Source organism: Mytilus trossulus, chromosome 11 (genome assembly GCF_036588685.1).
Source record: "Mytilus trossulus isolate FHL-02 chromosome 11, PNRI_Mtr1.1.1.hap1, whole genome shotgun sequence".
Classification (NCBI taxonomy): domain Eukaryota; kingdom Metazoa; phylum Mollusca; class Bivalvia; order Mytilida; family Mytilidae; genus Mytilus; species Mytilus trossulus.
The window spans coordinates 5,422,247-5,441,355 of record NC_086383.1 but is presented as its reverse complement, the minus strand read 5'-3'; the positions used below and the strand labels follow the sequence as shown (position 1 = coordinate 5,441,355).

The window sequence follows — 19,109 nt, the reverse complement described above, 5'->3', positions numbered from 1 at the left end:
TGGTAAGTTTACATCAGGGGCCTGGTACAGGGTGCTGATAAATAAGAGAGTAGGTCCTGGATTGGTAAGTTTACATCAGGGGCCTGGTACAGGGTGCTGATAAATAAGAGAGTAGGTCCTGGATTGGTAAGTTTAAATCAGGGGCCTGGTACAGGGTGATGATTAATAAGAGAGTAGGTCCTGGATTGGTAAGTTTAAATCAGGGGCCTGGTACAGGGTGATGATTAATAAGAGAGTAGGTCCTGGATTGGTAAGTTTAAATCAGGGGCCTGGTTCAGGGTGGGGATAAATAAGAGAGTAGGTCCTGGATTAGTAAGTTTACATCAGGGGCCTGGTACATGGTGGGGATAAATAAGAGAGTAGGTCCTGGATTGGTTAGTTTATCATACTATGGTCTACTACAGTAAAAGCTCTAAAAACGGACCAGCTATGGGACTATGAAAAAGTGCTGGTTAAGACAGTTGATTCAGTTAATTCGGGTTCCGTTAGACAGGGATTGACTTGTTACATCCGATATTTTGAAGGTACTGTCCTATAGTAAAGTGTAAACCAAATACCATAATTATCTTTATTAAATTTTATGTCATGTATTCCCTAGCTGTCTTATAATTATATGACGCTCAAATGAACAATTCAAAGATTAAAAAAGATATTTGAAATTTTTTTTAAACCTCTATATGCGATATAATTGCCAATGAAACAACTCTCAAACTGAGAATAAGTTGGTACATGTATCCATAAATCACTACTGCGTCGCAAGCTAATAAACCAGAAATGACAGATGTAAAACTATTCAAAGAAGAAAACTAAAGGCCTAATGTACAAATATGATATACATTAACAAACCATTACCAGAGACTAAACATTGTGATATTAGTCTATATTATCATAACACTATATAATTGTTTCTTTCAACAGGTTTCTGTTTATATTGTTGATTTTGGAGAATATAATGCTATGACTGTAGAAGAAATAAAACCGTTACCATGGAGATTTTGGAAGTTACCTTTTCAAGCCTTTAAATGTAAATTACATGGTAAGGTTTTCATCTTATTTTTAGCTCACCTGGCCCTAAATCAGCTTTTCTCATCACTTAGCGTCTGTTGTCCGTCGTTGGCAAAAACTATTTACATTTTGAACTTCTTTAGAGAACCACTGAATGGAATGAAACCAAACATAGCATAACTGTTCCTAAAGAGGTGCTGACCAAGTGTTGTTACATATAACCGATCCATCATCCAAGGTGGCTGCCAGGGGGGACTTAGTTTAACATAGGACCCTATGGGAAATACATACAAATGTCTTCTCTTAGAGAACCACTGAATGGAATGAAACCAAACATAGCATGAATGTTCCTTATGAGGTGCTGACCAAGTGTTGTTACTTTGTAGCCGATCCAGCATCCAAGGTGGCCGCCAGCGGGGGACTTAGTTTTACATAGACCCTATAGGAAACACATACAAATGTCTTCTTTTAGAGACCCACTGAATGGAATGAAACCAAAAATAGCATGAATGTTCCTTATGAGGTGCTGACCAAGTGTTGTAACTTTGTAGCCAATCCATTATCCAGGAATGCCGCCAGCAGGGTACTTAATTTTACATAGGACCCTATGGGAAATACATACAAATGTCTTCTGTTTTAGAGAACCACTAAATGGAATTAAACCAAACATTGCATGAATGTTTTTTATGAGGTGCTGACCATGTGTTGTTACTTTGTAGCCGATCCATAATCCAAGATGGATGCCAATGGGGACTTAGTTTAACATAGGACCCTATGAGAAAAACATACAAATGTCTTCTTTAAGAAAACTACTGAATGAAATGAAACCAAACATAACAATATTAAACCAAATTTGTCCTAAAACATCATTATCAGTATCTGTTACAATTTTTTACATTTTTATGGCCCCGCAAAGAGTTTTAACCTTGTCAGTGATTCCGAAATTCCGTCATTCCTTCATTCCAAATGCCTTCAGATATTGGGCTGATTTTTGGTATGTGATCAGTTAACCATGATGAGTTACATATCAAGCTTAAGTTTCGTTCCACTCAACTAATATTTGTTGAAATTACGGGCTTTGGACTTTGAGAAATTGTTGAAAATCAGTTATAGACTTTTTTCTAAATGCCTTCAGATATTTGGCTGATTTTTGGTATATGAGTTAACCATGATGAGTTACAGATCAAGTTTAAGTTTCGTATCATTCCACTAATTTTTGCCTAAATTACGGACTTCAGACTTTGAGAAATTGTTAAATTAACAGTTATACAGACTCTTTTTCTAAATGCATTCAGATATGGGGCTGATTTTTTGGTTTGTGAGTTAACTATGATGAGTTACAAATCATGTTTTTAAGTTTCCTTCGGCTCCATTAATTTTTGCTGAAATTACAACCTTTGGACTTAGAGAAATTGTTGAAAATCACAGTTATACAGACTTTTTTTCTAAACGCTTTCAGATATTGGGCTGATTTTTGGTATGTGAGTTAACCATGATGAGTTACAGATTAGGTTTAAGTTTCGTTCTACTCTACTAATTTTTGCAGAAATTACGAGCTTTGGACTTTGATAAATTATTGAAAATCACAGTTAATTGGATTTGAGATGTGAGATTACCATTTTGTTTGTGTCCACATGTGTTTATATTGAAATTGCAGATTTTTCAACTTTTTGAGATGGGGCCATTCTTGTCGCTTTGACACATCTAATTTAATATTATTTCAAAATCCCAAGGAGAATCAGGTGAGCGACACTTATTATCATTAATACATAGAATGGATGGCAGGAATAACCTGATGTATACAACTGACCACACCATTTAGAACCTTAAATATTGCACAGTAACTATGTCTACCAGTAGCACTCCTCTGCAAAAAATGATGGACAACCACCAATTAAAAAAGACCAGCAGTAAGTAGCCAAAAAGTGGCGCTTAAAAGTGGCGTTTAAACACCCACAATGAATTATTGAATCTTTAGAAACTGAGTTATTTTAGCATGCACTCTAGGTAGTTGTAGGGACAGTGTGACAGCTATTCATGTTGTGCTTGTTTTGTTTAGAATAATTTTATTTCAATATTCAATTTTATAAACTTTTTTTTACAGGAATAAAACCAGTGAAAGGAACTCAGGTTTGGTCAGAAGGTGCTAAACTGAAAATGAAACAGATGGCCGAGGAAAAAGATTTAGTTGGACTAGTTTGTGGTAAAGAAGATAATGGAGTTGTCTCCCTTAGACTTGTAGATACCACAAGTGAAAAAGATGTGTGTTTAGACGAAATTCTGTTGGACCTGGCAATGGCTCAAATAATTGAACCAGCTTCATGATATGCCACGTGATTGGAGTTATTGAGTAGAATATTTGAAACGTTTATTTTAATGACCTTTTTTAATGAGATAATGAAGTAAATCAACACAATATTCTGCGTTAATGCTGATTTTGTTTGAGGGTTACACATAAAAATATAAGTCCTTTTTAAGAATCCTGACTGAGATTATGTAGTTTAATATTAGAACATTTTTTTCCAATGCCATTTTTTTGTATGTTACAAATTGACCTTATGCAAATAAATATTAAACTTCTGTTAACCTATTTCTGGTTAAAACACTGTATAGAAAGTCTGTAAGTGTTTGAAATGTTATAAGAACCCTTCAAAACATTCTACCATTCATATTCCAAAATCAACCAAAAACCCTACAAAACAGTGTAAAATTCATCTTTATTCTGTTTTTGAAAGTTCCAAAATCAACCAAAATCTTAAGTAAGTACATGTATAAATATTCTTGCAGAAAGTCGATTACGATCCAACACAGGTCATTTGTCAATATTAGTATATCTATGTATTGCATAATTTGAGTGATTTCATATGTGCCATGAGTAGTTAATAAAGGATGTGTTGGTTTTTTTGGTTTTTTTTCTTAATACTTTTTCCTAATAACAAGAGTCCATAACTAATTTAAAAAGTAAAAAAAAAGATTGGGCAGTACCAAAGGAGTCACTGGAAAATTCTATTTATAATATCTTGAAAAGATAATTTAGAGAAGTTCACCTACTTAAGAGCTTAACTTACAAAATGTCCCTTTCGTTATGGCCAGTATTTATGTTTGTTACAGTATGTGAAAAGTTTATTGTTGAAGGCAGCTTTCTGAAGCATCTTGTTAATTCTGAATTTTACAATTGCTTTTACCTAATCTTTACAGCTTAGGTTAGATTTGCTTTACCAATCTGTCCACCAAGTAAGACACCACTCAATGTTTATTAATCTGTCCACAAGGTGAGTGGTCACTGAAAGTCTATTAATCTGTCCACAAAGTGAGTGGTCAATGAAAGTCTATTAATCTGTCCACAAGGTGAGTGGTCATTGAAAGTCTATTAATCTGTCTAAAAGTGAGTGGTCACTGAAAGTCTATTAATTTGTCCAGAAAGTGATTGGTCAATGAATGATTATTAATCTGTCCACAAGGGAAGTGGTCACTGAAAGTCTATTAATTTGTCCACAAAGTGATTGGTCATTGAATGTTTATTAATTTGTCCACAAAGTGATTGGTCATTGAATGTTTATTAATCTGTCCACAAGGGGAGTGTTCATTGAATGTTTATTAATCTGTCCACAAGGGGAGTGGTCATTGAATGTTTATTAATCTGTCCACAAGGGGAGTGGTCATTAAATGTTTATTAATTTGTCCACAAGGGAAGTGGTCACTGAAAGTCTATTAATCTGTCCACAAGGGGAGTGGTCATTAAATGTTTATTAATCTGTCCACAAGGGGAGTGGTCATTGAATGGGCATAAGTGTACAAAGCACAAGGGATGGTGTACATTTGATTATTAATGTAAATACAATACAAAAATGTCTGTTCCACAACTAATTGATTTTTTGGGGCATCTTATGGGCATTGAAGTAAAGTCAGAAGTTTCCATTTTTATGCTTTGAACTTCAGTTTTAGAAAAAAAAGCATAAAAGTGGTAAAAATGTTCAACTCAATAGACTTATATATATATGTTAGAAATGTTAGAATATCTCTGGCAGCAAGCTTACATGATAAGTTTATTTCTGTTTAAAGAATGTAAATCTACAATTATCAAAACTTATACCAAAAAGAATTCCATAAAGAAATGATCTACTCTGTGTTTTTTTTAAGATGAAAAGAGAAATTGATTCAAGTCTTGATATTCAACTTACAATAATTAAAATATGAGATATTGCTGAACCATGAATATAATTTCTACCAAACGATGAATAATCAATACAACACTTATTGGTGTGTATAGTAGGGGCATACAGGGTGCCCCCTTTTTTATGGAATATTTATCATGTTTTCTTATAAAATCCAAAATACATTTCAGTAAATATTCACCCATTTTCAAAACCAATTATGCATCACCTTACCACTTCCACTGCATTGGATATTGGATTTAATTAAATAAAACTCAAATTATGACTTGATTGTATACAGATAATCAGACTAAAAGAAAAATAATTTTCTAATCATAAACCTTGATTTACATTGATAAGCATGTATAGGAAATACCCAACAGTTCTTTTAATTAGCTTTTTGCATTATCTAATGGTCTACAATAATTTATTGGTGTATATATACCTTATATTCACCATTTCAGAATCATCATATGATCAAAGATCACTAATTTTAGTGTTGTTATACAGAAAGGGAAAATATTGTCAATTCAGAAATTATTGCATGCATTTATTAATGCAATTTTGTTAATTTAGACTGAAATCCAATTTTATTTTTTGCAAAATTTTAAATTATCCTGTTTTATTCAAATGAAAAATTTCAATATGTGAGTTTCAATTATTGCGATTATAACCATATCGCATTTTTTCGCCAATAATAAATTAAAAACATCTCAATAATTTCTGAATTTACAGTAATATTTTGCGTTTACTGAAATACCTTTTGTTTTCAAGGATGTTAACCGATAAAAACATGTATGTGGAACTCTTGAAAAACATTATCCAAAAGTAAGTTCTATTCCGAGACATTGAATTCCTCTACATGATATATCATCAATTTTCATAGTGAACATTTTCATATTGTATAAATTGCTGTTGTCATTTTTCATTAACAAGACATAAACTGTTCTACATGTGTAGAGTTTAAAATATGTACAGAATTGCTATAAGATGGCTATTTGTTTGAGTATGAACACTATTTGTTTTGATTTTTTATTTGTTCAGTTATATTGTTATAAACCTATCACTTCAATAAATGCTTCAATAAAATGAATTACTATTGTGTGTTCAGGTTTTAATCTAGTGTCTTTGTATTGAAATCTTGAACATGTTTTTATACCCATGCTTTAAAATAGTGATAGTGAGGATATACTGTTTTACCTCTGTTTATCTGTCTGTCCATCTCCCCATGAATATTTTTCTTGGCATCTTTCTCAGAAACTGTATCATAATTAGATAAGGATTTCTGAAATTTGATTTCAGGGTTTATATAAGTCAGCTACACTGTGTGATGGATTTTTAGATTAATCACTCAACAACCTCCAGTTACCAGAACCAGAAGCTCACAGTTTCACTTATTGTTGGTTTTTTTCCCTGTTGTATGTGCTATTTAGAGTTTTAGGTAAACATTAATGGGAGGTATGTGTATCCAAAAAGTAAAATCACAAAAGTACTGAACTCTGAGGAAATTCAATCGGAAAGTCCCTTATCAAATGGCAAAATTATTTGAGAAAAAACACACCAAACTAATGGACAAATGTCATATTCCTGACTTGGTACATGCATTTTCAAATGTAGAAAATGGTGGATTGAACCTGGTTTTATAGCACTAAACCTCTCACTTGTACAACAGTCTCATCAAATTCCTTTATATTTACAACGATGTTTGAACAAAACAGACATAATAAATAAAATAGTCAAATTATGGGTACAGCAGTTATCACTGAGTTACAATCTTAAAATAAACACTTTTACAAAAAAGCACGAAACCATCTTTCAAATTAAAAATTATTCAAAACAACAGCACAAGCTATTAATATGATTGCTATGAATGAAATGAAGCTCTTTAATTTGTAAATTGAAGTTGTGTGTGATTTTTATGCCCCATTTATTGACCATTATGTTTTCTGGTCTGCTTTTTGTCCGTCCCTTCCTTCCTTCATTCATCCGTCCCTTCGTCCTACTTTAGGTTACAGTTTTAGGTCGAGCTCGTTTTTGATGAAATTGAAGCCCAATCAACTTAAAACTTAGTAAACATGTTTTCTATGATATGATCTTTCTTATTTTAATGCCAAATAAGAAATTTGATCACGTTTTCACGGTCCACTGACATAAAAAAAATAAAGTGCGGATGGGGCGTCCGTGTATTTGGGACACATTCTTGTTTTATCAATCTTTTATAATGATTGCTATAAATGAAATGGACCTCTTTGATTTGTGAATAGAAGTTGTATGTGATGTTTGAGTCAATCTATTGACATGATTGCTATAAATGAAATGGACCTCTTTGATTTGTGAATAGAAGTTGTATGTGATGTTTGAGTCAATCTATTGACATGATTGCTATAAATGAAATGGACCTCTTTGATTTGTGAATAGAAGTTGTATGCGATGTTTGAGTCACTCTATTGACAAGATTGCTATGAATGAAATTGACCCCTTTGATTTGTGGATGGTAAGTTGTATGCGATGTTTGGATCAATTTATAAAGATTGCTATGAAAGAAATGGACCCCTTTGATTTGTAAATGTAAGTTGTATGTGATGTTTGTATCAATTTTTTAATATTACTATGGATGAAATGAACCACTTTGACATGAATTGTCATTGATATGGTTATATTTATAAAATTTACTGTTTACAAATTTTTGATTTTTTTGAAATACTAAGGCTATTCTACCTCAGGCATAGATTACCTTAGCTTTATTTGGCAACACTTTTATGAATTTTGGTTCTCAATGCTCTTCAACTTCGTACTCCATTTGGCCTTTTAACCTTTTTGAATTCGAGCGTCACTGATGAGTCTTTTGTAGACGAAAAGCGTCTGGCGTATATACTAAATTTAGTCCTGGTATCTATGATGAGTTTATTTACAACCACTGGGTCGATGCCACTGCTGGTGGAGATTTATTTCCCCGAGGGTATCACAAGCCCAGTAGTCAGCACTTTTTGTGCTGACATGAATTGTCATTGATACGGTTATATTTATAAATTTACTGTTTACAAATTTTTGAATTTTTTGAAATACTAAGGCTTTTCTACCTCAGGCATAGATTACCTTAGCTTTATTTGGCAACACTTTTATGAATTTTGGTTCTCAATGCTCTTCAACTTCGTACTTTATTTGGCCTTTTAACCTTTTTGAGTTCGAGCGTCACTGATGAGTCTTTTGTAGACGAAACGCGTCTGGCGTATATACTAAATTTAGTCCTGGTATCTATGATGAGTTTATTGTAAATAGAAGTTGTATGTTATGTTTGTGTTAATCTATTACCATGACTGCTATGAATGAAATGAACCCCTTTGATTTGTGAAGGTAAATTGTATGTGATGTTTGAGTCAATCTATTGACATGATTGCTATGAATGAAATTAACCTCTCTGATTAACAGATTAATATTTTGAAAATACAATTCAGAAATCCGGTACCTACGCGAATTTGTGTTGCTCAATATGCATATTACTTCGACAGTTTGATATTCATATTACTGTATTCATAAAAAGTAATATGTAAAATTTAAAATATTACTGTATTATAAAATTATAAAGAAATGCGAAAAAAGTAAAATCACAAAAATATTGACTCAGAGGAAAATTCAAAATTGAAAGTCCCTTATCATGCTTATCAAATGGCTAAATCAAGAGATCAAACGAATGGAAAACAACTATCATATTCCAGACTTGGTACATGCATTTTATAATGTAGAAAACGTTGGATTGAACCTGGTTTTATAGCTAGCTAAACCTCTCACTTGTATGACAGTAGCATCAAGTTCAAATTTTATTGACAATGAAACAAACAGACACAATAGGTAAAAATGTAAAAAAATAGCATTTTTATTACTTTATAATAATATACTATAACATAACATGTTGACATTCAGACTACTTGTACAACATTCACACATATTTGTAATAGCATCCGCACACCACTCACGCCTATTTATTATACCATCCGTATAACAGCAAGCGGCTATATTCTTCAATTTGTGCGAGATTATTGTAGTTTAAAATTATAGACCCAATCGAATCAGTACATATGCAGCTGTTTTGAACAAAGAAGTAAATATATCGTTCATATTTTTTTGGGGAAAACTAACCCCCTTTGAAATTGTATGGTCATTCCCTTTAAAAAAGGGAAGTCAAGTGCCGGAATTTAAACTAGGGAGGCGTTTCTTGAAAATTACAAAATAAAAGAAATAAAAAAAGATGTACTTAAATATTATTATGTATACGCTTTATAAGTGTAAAAAACAACACCAATGTTAAAAACGGAAAGAATAAATTATTTCCAATAACATATATCCTTGATCTGTATCATGTTGTGATCATATCAATCCCTTCTGATTTTACTAAAAATCAATCTTGAAGGTAATACACATCAACAACTGAACCATGCTTAATTCTATAATTCGGAAATTTCAATGCTTAAAATCTTTTTTCCTGTTGTACACATGTGTTTGCCGATTTTGTATTGCAGAATATTAATTTGTATCTCAGTTGTATTCAGTGTATTAATTTGAGTTTGTCACAGGCAAAGTTATTTTTCTAAAAACCTTCCTTAATAGATCATTTACATACTGTCCCGTCGATGTTTCAGTCGGACACGATAATGCAGGTCAGAGGCAGATTTAGAGAGGGTTCCCCTTGGAAGACGTAGTGGGAATTTCCCACAGACTGATAATCATTTCCAGCTGTTTCAACGCCTGCTTACTTTTCCCCCGCGTTAAATTGCTAGACAGGGGTTCCTTTCATTACCTCATCGTAAGATGGGGGTGGGTCATGTACAGTTGGCGGTAAATGATTCCCGTGTCGATCAGCTGATTCTCTGTCGTAAGATGGGGGCGGGTTATGTAAACTTGGCGGTAAATGATTCACGTGTCGATCAGCTGATTCCCTGTCTAGATCTATAGTTTCTTGATCTCTGATACCTCCAATGGTATCATTTGTTACTTCCTGTCTGTTAAATGTATTTCTATAATTATCTTGTATATTCGAGAATCGGTTGTTATTGTTCGTTACCGTATAACGTTCTATATGTCTATCGGAATACCCTATACCTGCAGAGTTCATTCGATGTCGATCAACAACTGATGAATTATGTTTACAACATAAACAGATTAACACACTACCTAATATCCCTATAATGAAAGGAACGACAAAAAATAGTAAAACATAAAACCATTGACGACGTCTGCATGCTACTTTCACATTGTTGTCAACATCTGGGTGCCATGAAAACGGACTTTTACGAACGGCCTCAAAACAAACAGCATACGAATCATAAATAGAACCGTAGTCGAGCTGACAAAGTGTCTGATCCAGACAAATTCTCTGGGCTCGATTTAAAAGTATTGTGTTTGGTAAAGGTTTTGTAAAAATGGCAGACACAAAAGATATGGTTGCAAGCTTGTTGTAGAAAACGTAATACAAATCTCCAGATTTAGTCATTGTTTTAGGTGGTAATTGAAACGCGTTGTCAAAAGTATTGTAGTCTGTACATGATGAATTTAGGACGTAACGAGTGGGTCCATTTATTCCACATCTCGTCCAGGAATCAGTCAGAATACATGACTTAAAGTCCATAAACCTTGTAAATATGTATATCTTTTCAATTGAAGGTGCACAAATTTTTCCAGAAATCCTGTCTCCTTGTTTAAGGGACACCTTTCGGTAGTAAATATCATTTCCCGGAACAGGTGTTTTATTAATTCGACTGACTGTATCTGTAGAATGTTGACATACGTCCTTACTAGATGTTAGTTTGGGTAACAGATAGGCATTCACTTCGACTGGATACCCCTTACTGGTTATATTTACACCGCTGCACCATTTATTAGAAAACCAGTCTACATAGTACATTTGATCCTGGACTGTTATAACGTTAAATTGATTGTTTTTATGAAGGAGCTGAACTAAACCAGCTGTCAAAAATATAGCTATCAGTACTATCCAAAGAATATAGACTCTGTTTGTATTAGTTATTTTAGTTTTATGTTCTTCTGGTACTTGACCTGGGCAGATAATTGATCCAAAAAATCCACAGCATTTTCTGCAACAGTTTCTCCTATTACTTGACATCTGTTATGTGCTGATCAAACCACAATTAACATCTGTAATATAAAATGAAATTCATTTTAATAATTGGAGTAATCTTCCTTTGTCCATAATTGTAGTTAATTAAAATCATTTTTATAAAATTGAAGTTATTTTCGATTGGTTAATAATTGTCGTCCTTTGTCAAAAATTGTAGTTAGTTAATTTTTTTTTTAAATTGGAGTTATCTTCATTTGTCAATAATTGTAGTTGAATCACCTACAAATATGTACAATTGTTGAATCAATTACAATTATCGAAAAAGGAATATAACCTCAATCTTAAAAATAAAATTTAATAATTACATCATTAATACTTTTAGATCGAATATATTATTTCTATTTTTCGATTGGTAAAAAAGCAGAACTCTAGAAAGGTTGAAGTGACATTACCAAAAATTCAAACTTTATTTTGTGGTTATAAGCATTTTGTTTAAGTTTATAACATTTAATTGAAGCAAGCTAAAGTAGAGAACTGAAAAAAAACTAGGAACGTACGTCCGTACATATGTACAAACGGACAAGGGTAAAACGTTATACCCCCTCCGCTACGGTGGAGGCATACAAATGTGTATAATTTGGTTGTCTTCAGGAAATTATCGTGTACAAACTGTCAATGGTAGCTTTTCGGTAAGACTTGCAAGTTAAATGTTGACAGATACACCTAAATTAGGATTTTTTTTACCAAGGATTGCTCTCGAGTCCAGTATCCGAGTCCGCCACTATACATGTATGTGTATTCCGATGGTAGATAAGAGACACAAAGTGCCTTTCTGAGTCTACCTGAGACCTAGCGCTATAGTTGAGTGCAAAAAAAGGAAAACCTATTTCTGATCCTTGACTATGCATTTATTCTCGAATGTGCAAATTTCAAAATCAAGCTGTACTCCGCTCACAGGAACTTGTCTCAGAATTTTACTCCATATATATACTTTACTATAGGATTTTTTTCTGAGACGAGTGCCTGTGATTCTGCTGTACCGAAGACAAAGTATTTCAAAACTCCGTATCTCGCTAACTATGCTTTTTTTTTATAAATGTACGGACAGCGACATAAAGTATATATCTCAGGTGCTGAACCCCCACCCCCTAAAAAAAAATATAAATAATATGATTTCCAAAATTAAAAAAGTCAAGGGAACAGTGCCATATCTGTTTTCCAGAGTTGTTTAGAAAATAAAATTATCATAGATACCATGATTCAAATATGAACGCCAGACGCGCATTTCATCTACAAAAGATAATCAATTAATCAAAGCGATAATCAATTTTCATCATACAAAAATATTTAGTGACGCACCAATCAAAAAAGATAAAAGGACAAAAAAATGAAGTTAAAGAGTATTGAGGACCCATAATTCGATAGGTTTTACATAAAGCTAAGAATTAAAAAAAAAGAAAATCACTCACTGGTAGTGTTATACAATATTTGTTTTTGATTTCAAAGCTACATGATTGAATTTTATCGTGTTGTCTGTCTATAGTTGCATATTATAGTTTATGTTAGATGTACTAATGTGTTGAACTACATAATTTTATCGTTTCTGAGATGTCAAATTAATTTTGTACCGTTTAATCTTCCATTACTTTGTGATTCTTTAATGTTTAATGAACTGTATTCAGAGCATTGCTGACTATGTCATCAGTATCAAAATCTCTTGACTCAGATGCTACTCTCACACATGCCTCCGAATATTTTTTCTATATATACCTTATTTTAACAAGGTTTTACTAAGGTATATAGGAATGATTTTCTGAGACAATCGCTGTTGCTGCTTTTATCCAACATGTGATAAAATTTACAGTCGTTAATGCATCCGATATTTATCAAATCTATTTTAACTTTGCTATGGCCTAATATGTCACAACTATGTATGATTTAGTATGCATTTTTCTCACCTACTACAAAAGGATAGAAAGACAGAACCCCGTTTTCCATCCCTCCACCTGTAAATAGTGTATTATCATCTAAAATATCTTATGTTGAAGATCATACAATAGTTTACACTTTCCGGTTTCTGTGTTAAGATATACAATTTTATTCATTTTTCTTTATATTTGCACAAAGTACATTATGGTGTAATACCAACAAATCATAGTCCGTCACATCCGTGCATACGAAAAAAGGTAGAAAAAATATTCCCTTAGAAATAGACAGTTGTAGGAAACACATCCATTGCATTTCATTGCACTGCATTAAAATAAAAAGGCATAAACATAATATCTTTGGTGTTTCAAAGTACCATTATGTTTTTTGTGTTTTTATAAATATTTTGGAAACAAGAGGCTACATGGTTACTTATTATAAGATTGTATGACGTTTTGTTTTTAGTACTGAACAGGATTCAACTTTACAAATGCCAAGTATTTCTTTATTTAAAACAAATATAAATTGTTAATGAAACAAATCATTGATATAGATTATGGCAAACATACACAAAGACACATCGAAACAACATCTGATAAACAAATTTAATAATACTTTTAGATATTTGGATGTTATGTTGGCTCTCAAAAATGACGACTTCAGTATGTATATAAAAGAAATTTATCCTGTTGAACTCACTTTAAATAAAGCTACTACTAACAATGACCACTGCCCTTTCCTAGATCTTGATATCTATATCACTAACGGAAAGCTGATTACTAAAATTTAATACAAAAGAGATGATTTTTCATTTTCTATCGTTAATTATCCATTTTAGATGGTGACGTTCCCTTGTCAACATCTTACGGTGTTTATATATCTCAACTTGTACGATTCGCTCGTGTATGTAACAATGTTTTAAATTTTAACGAGAGAAATTTATGTATTACTGAAAAAATATTACACCAGGGTTTTCGATATCACAAACTAGTCAAAACATTTACTAAATTTTATCATCGGTATAAGGACATCATTCGTAAATATAGCTCAACATGCAGACTTCTTATACGTTCAGGTATTTCGCATCCAATTTTTTATGGAAATATTCTTTATCAAGCACAAAGGTGTCAGTATTCACCTCAAAAACTAACAAAACCTTTGAATAGACTTATTAAGAAGGGATATAGTTACGATACTGTTGTCAGGTCATTTAAGATTGTATATTTTGGCGTTATTATTGATTCACTTATAGGGTCTTTGCATAGGAACTAAACACATTTAATCAAAAACCAGTTGTTGGCATGACACGGGTTATGTTCTTCTCATATATGTTATGATGGTGTGATACTAAACCCCTAACGGGAAGGATTGTGCATGATGTTCATATGATGAAATCATAATATTTCAGTCAGTTTAATTGAAGTCTGGAGCTGGCATGTTAGTTAACGGCTAGTAGTCTGTTGTAATTTATGTATTATTTTCATTTTGTTTATATTCTTTGGTTACATCTTCTGACATCAGACTCGGACTTCTCTTGAACTGAATTTTAATGTGCGTATTGTTATGCGTTTACTTTTGTTCATTGTATATATATAGCTAGAGGTATAGGGTAAGGGTTGAGATCTCACAAACATGTTTAACCCCGCCGCAGTTTTGCGCCTGTCCCAAGTCAGGAGCCTCTGGCCTTTTTTAGTCTTGTATTATTTTAATTTTAGTTTCTTGTGTACAATTTGGAAATTAGTATGGCGTTCATTATCACTGAACTAGAATATATTTGTTTAGGGGCCAGCTAAAGGACGTCTCCGGGTGCGGGAATTTCTCGCTACATTGAAGACCTGATGGTGACCTTCTGCTGTTGTTTTTTTCTATGGTTGGGTTGTTGTCTCTTTGACACATTCCCCATTTCTATTCTCAATTTTACATTACATTATAGGTTAATATCTGGTATCATTGTAGATGTGAAATAGATATTACATTTTCTCAATAGTTTACCTGTGAGACCTGGGTTACTCAGGTATTTATGTATCAGGAAATGATTGTATAAAAATATTTGTTATCGATATCGTTAAAAAGAAAACGTTTACCTGTCGTTAGAGCCTCCCCCCTTTTGTTTTACTTGGAAAAGTTGGTTGATTATATAGGTAATCACTGAAGCATGACTGGAGTGGGCTCACTCTAAGGCAGTATGTGGGACCATTTCTGGATCCGCCACGGATTTATTTATTTAAACAACTCAAATGCATGTACCCTATCCTAATTTTTTCATGAAATATAAACTTGTTGCTATATATAACGATATTTAATGCTAATCAGTGGCGGATCCCGAAATTTACATAAGTGGGGGCCCACTGACTGACCTAAGAGGGCGTCCGCTCCAGTCACGCTTCAATGATTTCCGATATAAGGACCAATTTTTTTTCTTAAAAAGGGGGGCCCGGTCCCCCTGACCCCCTAAATCGGCCTCTGCTAATACCTGATACACTTACGAATTTTATAACATCTTTAATAAATATTAACATCTAGTCATGCTAGTTATGATCGATCAATAGTTTTAGATATTTATGTTTGAATCAGCAACCTTATCATAGATTAAATCTAAGTCCAACTAATTATGACGTCTGGCAAGGCTATTTTATTTATTTGGACTAGTATAATTACACGAACTAGTGAAGCTTAAAAAAGTTATTATTCAAGTGGCTCACTCCTAACCTAGTACATTGTAAGAGGTCAATGCCTTATGAAGAAACTTCAATGATCATTGCAGTTAATTCAGCCTAATGCCACATATTAAAAAATAATAATACGTATAATGTTGTATACAAAAAAAATGGAAAAAACATCGAATGCAAACAAAGTTAAATACTACGTAGAAATCCTATACCCTGCCGATGACCTGAATCATTGTATTTATAAATAGCTGATCTATTAATACACAATATAAATCTACATCGATCTATATATTGATATAAACTATAAAGAAGTATTTAATTGTAAGGATAGTGTAGATTGTTTGTGTATTTATTTATATAATAACATACCATATTACATTAAATGTTGACACTCATTCTCTCCGTACAAATTTCACATCTATATGACCTATTTCGAAATATTCTGCAGTATAAACAAAGGGCAACAATTCTAATTTATTATTGTGTTTTCAAACAAGAGGCCCCTTCTGTATCTGTATAATTCCGTTGAATAAAATTATGTATTTCACAACATGCAATCTAGCTTAATTTGAGAATATTATGTCCAATCCATCATACACTTTTAGTATATCAATAAAATGGTTCCATCTGTTCCAACACAAATAATATATACACCATAAATACTTTCACGAAGAAACATCAAAAGATAAAATCAACCTTTTCCTGCACTTGTTGCAAACTGTTGACAGCTGTCTTGTGTGAAACTATTTTCCTGAATACATGTATCATGTTAATACTCATTGGAGTTTTTTTTCTTTTAGCGTAAAATAAATGCATTGAGGCAAGTTGACACTATTATTATCAGTTTTGATTGTTTGTACAGAGTTAATAGAAAGTAAAAACACAAAAAATACTGAACTCCGAGGAAAATTCAAAAAGGAAAGTCCAAAATCAAAAGGCAAAATCAAACGTCCAAACACATCAAACGAATGGATAACTACTGTCATATTCCTGACTTGGTACAGGCATTTTCTAATGTAGAAAATGGTGGATTGAACCTAGTTTTATAGCTAGCTAAATCTCTCACTTGTATGCCAGTCGCATCAAATTCCATTACATTGTAAACGATGCGTTAACAAAACAAACATACTCAAAGACTAAAAATGATGTGTCCTGCCATGATAATATTGTAACTGTAATTTGTAAAAAACATTAACTGAAACTTAAAAATCGACATCACAATAGACAGCGGGCAGTAAAATGTTTGAAACCTCCAAAACAATTAGCGGTTCAGAAAAACCAAAGTAAGCATGAACGCCGTTCTAAGAAGTAAAAGGTCCAACGTTAGTTTGAGACATATCATTCTAGTGTAAGCGGAGAGGACTTTATATTAGGGGGGACACCTGCTTCAACAGGGCCTGTGACATGTTACTAATGTGACCATCATCCATATTGTGATCTGAAATGTATGCTTGAGGAATTGAAAAAATCCTGTAATCATACCTAGAACGAAGAACATAAAGTGATATTAAAATAATTGCATCATAGTGCTGAAACAATCTGTTTTTCTTTCAGAATGATCTGAAACAAAAATATTTATTTACTCCGAAGACAATCATTCATGAATATTAGGAAAAGCCATGGATTACAATATGGGTCAATATTCTATAGGAATGGCTATTTTGCCGGCACCAGCATTATAGTTTATATTTCAAAAGCAAGGTTTTTTAAGCTATATGTGATTGACTTTGTTATATTGTATACTGTTTTATCTAAAAAAAATTATATAAAACATACAGTTAAAAAATCAGAATTTTTTATTCTGATTTAAGAAATAATTTCAGCTCATGTTAAGATATAATTCCATTGCAACAAATGGATGCTTAATAATTTCATTTTGTTTATTTCTTGTAATAAATTCTTACCTTAGTTATTTATTTTTGACTAACAAATGTTTTAAAACGATCATATACTGGTATATCAGTAATCATGTATTTTATTCGTTTATGTTCACAGTAAACATTCTCGAAATACTTTTCAAAAGTAAATATCAAATTTCACTTATTAGGAACTAGAAAATAACAAATTCACTACTTAGTTTATGAAATGCTGGTGCCGGCAAATAGGCATTTATATAGACTATTTTGACGGCTTGAATAAAGATATTTTTAATCAGAGTCGGCTAAATAGCCTAATTCCCGGTGCCGGCAAAATATCCACTGCCACATTTATAACCTTCTTGCTTGCTTTTTATAGTAATAATGTGCGTCACATTATCGAAACTTAGTGGTTTTGCTCCGATCAGGAATGCATCGACGAGTTAAAGTAAAATACATATTACAAATCTGTTACAAGAAAAAAGTACATACAGTAGGCAAGGATTTTAATTTATAAATCTGAACTTTTACTGCCTATTACTGCGTTTAAAGGAAGTAATTTGCAACACGCTAGCTATCATTTTATAGATTTAGCTATTTCAGTTTCACACGAAAAACTCTACATAAGGCACGATTTTTCTTTCCATATTGTTATTTCCCTTTTTTGGATGATGATATGTTACTTTGACATCTTGTTACAGTGTTTATATATCACCATGCTTCATTCGCTATGCCCATGTCCGCAGTGACGTTTCGTTTCGAATTGTTTTGTCAATTATTACGTTAACACAAATTACCAAAGTCTTTTACAAAATTCTTCCATAGATACAAAGATTTGGTTTGCACTTTAACTTTGTCTGTTCCTGCAATCGAGGAAAAGTAAAAGTACCTATGGCGAATTGTAACAAAACCATGGTATTTTTTAAATTGATAATTCAATACTGTAAATTCAGAAATTATTGCGAGGTTTTTATTATTGCGAATAATGCGACTGAGTTGTAAACGCAATAATTAAAACTCGCATTTTGTAATATTTTAACTGAGTTAAGCATGACTTTTCTCAAAATCGTAAAAATCAAAATCGCATTCAAGTGTAAAATTACAAAATCGCAATAATAAATGCACGCAATAATTTCTGAATTTACAGTAACTCCTTGTGGGGTCAATTGACAGTTTTGGTCATATAAAACTTATTTGTGGGTATTACTTTTCTGAATTTTTTTCTGGTTTACAGTAAATCTTTATCATTAATAATATTCAAGATATTAACCAAAAACTACAAAATTTCTTTAAAATTATCACTTTAGTGGTAGCAACCCAACAAAGGGTTATTAGATTAGTCTGAAAATTTCAGGGCTGCTAAATCTTTATCTAATGAACACTTTTAACTGTGTCAAATTTTCTCTAAATGCATTGGTTTTTGAGA

General features: G+C 32.4%; 2 protein-coding genes across 2 annotated transcripts in view; one reads left to right on the top strand and one right to left on the bottom strand.

Annotated features, from left to right (window-relative positions):
- The window catches only part of LOC134690669 (tudor domain-containing protein 7-like), a 74,165-nt gene extending 67,902 nt beyond the window's left edge, over positions 1-6,263 (top strand). The window contains exons 26-27 of the mRNA XM_063550661.1: positions 919-1,036; positions 3,110-6,263. Coding sequence (XP_063406731.1) covers positions 919-1,036; positions 3,110-3,330 — 339 coding nt within the window. The 3' untranslated portion in view covers positions 3,331-6,263. The remainder of the gene's footprint in view (positions 1-918; positions 1,037-3,109) is intronic.
- A 2,701-nt stretch (positions 6,264-8,964) lies between these two features.
- Positions 8,965-16,265, bottom strand: LOC134690668 (uncharacterized). Its single transcript, XM_063550660.1, has 2 exons — positions 16,197-16,265; positions 8,965-11,309 (listed from the first exon to the last, which is right to left on the bottom strand). Exon 2 carries the CDS (start codon positions 11,275-11,277, stop codon positions 9,931-9,933), a length of 1,347 nt encoding a protein of 448 aa, XP_063406730.1. The 5' UTR covers positions 11,278-11,309; positions 16,197-16,265; the 3' UTR covers positions 8,965-9,930.
- Positions 16,266-19,109: the final 2,844 nt, after the last annotated feature.

Excerpts from the sequence above, each read along its gene's own strand:
- LOC134690668 (XM_063550660.1), bottom strand. The coding sequence starts at position 11,277 with ATGTCAAGTAATAGGAGAAACTGTTGCAGAAAATGCTGTGGATTTTTT.